The following is a 5,495-nucleotide window of genomic DNA, read 5'->3' on the forward strand; positions in this document are numbered from 1 at the left end:
GAGCCTGCAGTACCACCACCACGGCCCAAGACACCATCACGCCGGAGTGAAGGAGGTTCAAGTGGTTAAAGTCTAAACTGATTTTGATGCTATATTCACAAATGTTGCCGGGGATCCCACTTTGAGAACCAAGACATCTCTGTGCAAAGTGGGCACTGGGCAGTGAGAGCTATTATGTGCGAAAGGTGCGTAAGCCAGAGGAGAGGTTCTCAAAGTGGGGTCCCGACTCCCCAGGGGTCCTTGGGCGGGGGGGGGGGGGGGGGGGGGCGGTAACTTTGAACATTTCTAACACAAATCTTTTCATATTGAGGTCCCTGCCCTGGCACAAAATATTTTCAAATGGTGGTCCACGGCTACTAAATAGGCTACATTAAAAACATTTGAGCCAAAAAGCATGAGAGCCATGAGCGGCTATATCATAAATTGCACATTGTGTTGCTGTTTATAGCTACTACCCAATGTTTACACACAAAATATATAGAGTATATAATATAATAGAGTAAAAGTAGGCCTACAAAAGTAGCCTATTGGTATCACTTAAAGTACCAAAAGTAAAAGTACTTGTTATGTAGAATGTCCCATTTTTCAAAAGTTTTCAAATGTTTCAAATGTATAAGAATCTTTTGAAAATAGTAAATGTAGTTGGTTACTTAATACTTTACACCACTGTCCATTGGCATAAGTTTCAGATGCAGAAGCTTGTAGCGTCATGACGTCATGACGGAACGTGACAACCAACCAATGAGCAGCGTGCGTTCTGCGGGCCCTTGACTAATCACAGGAGGAGGAGCGGTTTATGGAACGTCAATATCAAGCGTCCAGACTCAGAGCATCATTTCAGTCAGTGAGTGTTTGTTTGGTGAGCCGAGGAGAAGCACGCTGCTGCTCAAGAAAACCAGCCACTGTCTGACTGCAACTTTAACGTTTTAATTCTCATTTATTTTAACTATTACCTGCCAACACCATGTCTTCAATGGATTTCAGCAGTGAACTCATGGTGAGTATCATAATTATAAATTGTAAAATAAGCAGTCGAATATACCGGCTGTTGGCCGTTAACGGTATGGTGCCTCACTGTTGTCGCTCGCCGAACTAATCTTCGGCTAAAGAGCTCATTGTCTTGTTATGGTCAGCAAGCGACATGGCCTTGAGCTCTTTGGGTTTTTTTGTCGTGTTTTTTTTAGCCTTATTTTACGTTGTGTCCTGTTTTGGCAGCCGGTTGTTCGTGTTTGCTGGTTCAACGGCTTTTAAACGTTGGTTGTCAAGTGCATTTTAAATATTATACGTCGGTTAAGCGCATTTTTAATCTTTGAGCGTTGGTTTAAGTGCATTTGGGAGGCTTTTTTTTAACAGTTTGTCTTTCTTTTTAAACTTAACAGTTGAGGAACGTGGAGAACCCTTCACACAGGGGAAAGGTGAAAGTTGATGGTCCAAAGAGAGTTGCACTTGGAGAGCTTTCCAACTTTACCAGTAAGGCAGCTAACACCAAGGTAATTTTAAACTGCTGATTTTCAACCATTTAAATTTCATGTGCCTCCATTTTTTTCACCTATGACCCCCATCTCTACTGCCTCAGTGTTAATTTAAACTGACTGTTAATTTAAACAATTGTTTCTCAGTTATGAGTACATTTTAATTTTGTTTTTCTCCTTCTCAGAGGACTGGAGTGTCCAAACCTTCAACCAAGACGGCTTTGAACCAGAAGCCCAAAGTAGCCATTATTAACCCATCATCACAGCCGGTCAAGGTTGAGGCACCTAAAGTGTCTCCTGCCACTGTTCCAGAACAGCCTGCAGATATATCTATGAAGGAGGAAGAGGAGCTGTGTCAGGCCTTCTCTGACACACTCTTCACAGTAGAGGACATTGACGCAGAGGATTCGGACATGCCCCAGCTATGTTCTGAATATGTGAAAGACATATATGCATATCTTATGGATCTAGAGGTTCGTGATGCCAGAGGTGTGTTTTTACTATGGGATGTGAACTGGTGTCTTGCAGCTGTGTAATGAAATATTTTGTTTGTACAGGTACAGCAGGCTGTGCGACCCGAGTACTTGAAGGGCTCAGACATAACGCCACGCATGCGAGCTCTCTTAATCGACTGGCTGGTCCAGGTTCATTCCAGATTCCAGCTGCTGCAGGAGACGCTGTATCTCACAGTCGCCATCTTAGATCGTTTTCTGCAAGTAAGGGCAACACACACATTTTTTTGCCATTTGCTCTGCTTTTTTTTTTACTTTAATCTAATTTCTATTGATGTATTACAGGTTCAGCCAGTTCCCCGAAAGAAGCTCCAGCTTGTTGGTGTCACTGCCATGCTGCTGGCCTCAAAGTACGAGGAGATGTACGCCCCAGAGGTCCAGGACTTTGCCTACATCACAGACAGCGCTTTCACAACCGCTCAGATTAGAGAGATGGAGCAGGTGGTGCTGAGATGCCTCAACTTTGAGCTGGGGCGCCCGCTGCCGTTGCACTTCCTCAGGAGAGCTTCCAAGGCTGCAAGTGTGAGTCTCTATTCACTAACTTTGGTATAGTGGTCAGACTGTTGACCTGGTACACAAACGTAGAAGGTTCTTGGATTGGTGTATTAGATACAGCCAAAAAATGCAGATCTACAAGCTCTCAACACCTCACAATGTGAGGAGCCTCTAGATATGTTGGTTTTGATGAGTAGCGAAGTACAAATCGGGCTTCAGACTGACAAATTTAGAAATTAGTTTTGAATCACATTTCAATCCCCCTGGAATGTGGTTCATATGTGATTAACTAAAATGATATGATGTTTTCTGCTGTTCGACCTGATGAAATAAATCTGATTTCCAATCTGGATGGGACATTAATCAGATTAGGGCTGATGGTGTCAACATGGCCTAAATATCAGTCATTTGACTGGTCAAATGGTGGTAAAATAAAGGATGTTGCATTTTATACGCAAGCAGGCTTTTCAATAGTGTGTTTGTTCTAGTCTAATGTGGAGAGACACACGCTGGCCAAGTATCTCATGGAGTTGACACTCCTTGACTACAACATGGTTCACTACCGGCCCTCTGAGATCGCTGCTGCTTCCCTGTGCCTCTCTCAGCTGCTGCTGGATGGCCTGCCATGGGTGAGTTGAAGAAATACTCTGAAACTTAAAATATACTTAAAGTACCAAGGAATCGCATTTTTCCCCTCATAGACAAGCTCGCATTGCATTGTGAGCTTGTAGATTTTCAAATAGCCATTGTGTAAAATGTGTCGATTGGTTAATGTAAGTTTAGTAATTCTCTAAATCTGAAAGGTAACTAAATTGCCTCTGAGATGTAGTAAAGTTTCAAAATTGAAATAATCAAGTATCTCAAAATGTTACCAAGTACAGTACTTGTGTAATAGTACTTGTTTACTTTCCACCACTGTTTATTAGTACAGATGGCTGGCTTGACATTTAGTGCTTATGGTTCTAGTCGTATTTGCCTTATGTGTTGCAGACTCCCACACAGGAACACTATGCCACATATGATGAGGCTCACCTCAAGCCAATCGTGCAGTGTATTGCCAAGAATTTAGTTTTCATCAACGAAGGAAAAACAAAGTTCCAGGTTAGTTGGCAAACAAAAGCATTTGGTAGTTGATGGGGATGTTTAAATGGATTAATGCTAATTTCCCCCCTCTTCTAGGCCATCAAGATCAAGTATTCTGGGAGAAAGCTGATGAAAATTGCCCTTCTTCCGGAGCTGCAGTCAAAAACTGTGAAGAGCCTGGCTGCTCCCCTCCTGGACAACCCCTAAAGACATGCAGTATATGCATTCTGATTTTATTTTCATGTTCATTACTTGCACTTTGAGGACTTTATACTGTGAACAAATTTTATGTTATTTTTTAAATTCCATTATATGCATACTGTTGGTTTATGCTTACGCTTATTTTCAAGTGGGCCCTCATCTAGCAATAGAAAAGGTTGGGAACCCCTGAATAAGTAATCCCAATCCTGTCAACATCACGGTGGTTCTCCGTGTAGGGACTCACCAGATTCTGATAGTCCACCTCCGTCTTATGGCCCTTATTTCCAAGTCCACCTGTTTGCGTGCGTGGCCACATCAGAATTCGCCAACGTTCCTTATAGGTTTTGAGCTCATGTTCAGTTATATTGTATAGAGTAGCTCACCAGTCACTAATATGATTCTAGGTCATAGCAGTTCTCTGCATCACTTCAGTATTACCTATGCGTTTCTTATTCCATAAGTTGTTTAAATGCACTTTATACTGTAGTTTGTGTAATAAACATTTTATATTGGGCTACATGCGAGTGAAGTTTTCTTTTAAGGCTAGCTTCGACCTCTGACCATTTAAAACGTTTTGAATTTGATAGGCATTTGTTGCCAGGGACTTGGAGCTCAGACACTGGCAAAGGTCTGATGTAAATATCATGTGATTTACCTCCCGTGTGTATGGGTCCACTATTTATACAGCATTTAATTTCAGGAACATTGGTTTTCAGCTGACACTTGGCTCTAATGTAATTGTTTGGTGTTGAATGGTCCGTGTACCACTTCCATGTATGCAAACCTTGTGACTTCAGTCAGTGAAATGACAAACATATTTTCCCTGTTTATTACTCAAATAGGTTTTTGGTGAGTCCTGGTCTAGATCATGGGCAGAAGGATGTGATCTTGGTTCAAATGGAGCTCACTGTGCTGCTCCTGTTTATCCAGGACATAAGTGCCTCTGTAGGTGGGTTCATGAGCCATTTCCCAATACAGAGGCAAATTTTATACAATTTATTGTAGAAACTCATTTTGCTCCTGGAAGGACCCCACTTTGAGAACCACTGTGCTACAGCATATCATACCCTCTACCTGTTCATAAAATGGATTTAAAAAAAAAAGTTTTGTACACATTCAATAAGGTACCAAGGGGAACCTGTAGATTAAGAGGTTGGAACTTGGAAGAACTAGTGCTTACAAAGCACTAGTAACCTGGAGTTGAGTATGAAACTTATTTTGCAAGAGATCTGGCCTATATCGCACCATAACACATGGCTTGGGATACAACAAGAAGAGTGGGCACCTCGGTGTAAAATTGGTTATTTTGTCAAATATTTAAAAAATATTTTCAAAATGGTCTTAAGTAATGTAAAGTATATGATGTGAACATGCACAGTACATCATCAGACTTAATGTTGTCCTTCAACTTCTTGTTTATGCCCCAAAATGACAGTGTTGTAGCAATTGTAGAAATATTAGACCTTGAATGTCCAAGCATATTCTAATCATGTATTCTTTTAAATTACTTAAACATTTTCCAAATATTTTGTAACATTTTGGACAAAATAGCCAAGGAGGAGGTGCCCACTCCTGTTACCTGCACATCTAAACATGCATAGATGTAGTGCGCTCATAAAGCCACATGAGGGCAGAAACATCCTTTTGAAGAACGCCTTGGAAGATATTAGCCTAGCTTTGCTCTCTCGCTGTCAGTGTTGCCATGTCCGCTTATTATAAGCGACTTTGGGCT

The 5,495-nt window shown here is 41.5% G+C and overlaps 1 protein-coding gene across 1 annotated transcript; it reads left to right on the forward strand.

Moving 5' to 3' along the window:
• The first annotated feature begins 857 nt into the window (after positions 1-857).
• Positions 858-4,184, forward strand: LOC311045785 (G2/mitotic-specific cyclin-B2-like). Its single transcript, XM_084057841.1, has 8 exons — positions 858-997; positions 1,380-1,490; positions 1,658-1,945; positions 2,030-2,188; positions 2,270-2,506; positions 2,968-3,108; positions 3,470-3,580; positions 3,659-4,184. Exons 1-8 carry the CDS (start codon positions 965-967, stop codon positions 3,767-3,769), a joined length of 1,191 nt encoding a protein of 396 aa, XP_083913967.1. The 5' UTR covers positions 858-964; the 3' UTR covers positions 3,770-4,184.
• Positions 4,185-5,495: the final 1,311 nt, after the last annotated feature.

Source organism: Gymnoscopelus microlampas (assembly GCF_963454915.1).
Source record: "Gymnoscopelus microlampas genome assembly, chromosome: 1".
NCBI lineage: Eukaryota > Metazoa > Chordata > Actinopteri > Myctophiformes > Myctophidae > Gymnoscopelus > Gymnoscopelus microlampas.

What these genes read in the sequence shown, in the direction of transcription:
- LOC311045785 (XM_084057841.1), top strand. Translation starts at nt 965, where the DNA reads ATGTCTTCAATGGATTTCAGCAGTGAACTCATG. An exon ending in CATATCTTATGGATCTAGAG is followed by an intron (nt 1,946 to 2,029) that starts GTTCGTGATGCC and finishes TTGTTTGTACAG; the next exon opens with GTACAGCAGGCTGTGCGACC. An exon ending in AAGGAAAAACAAAGTTCCAG is followed by an intron (nt 3,581 to 3,658) that starts GTTAGTTGGCAA and finishes CCCCTCTTCTAG; the next exon opens with GCCATCAAGATCAAGTATTC.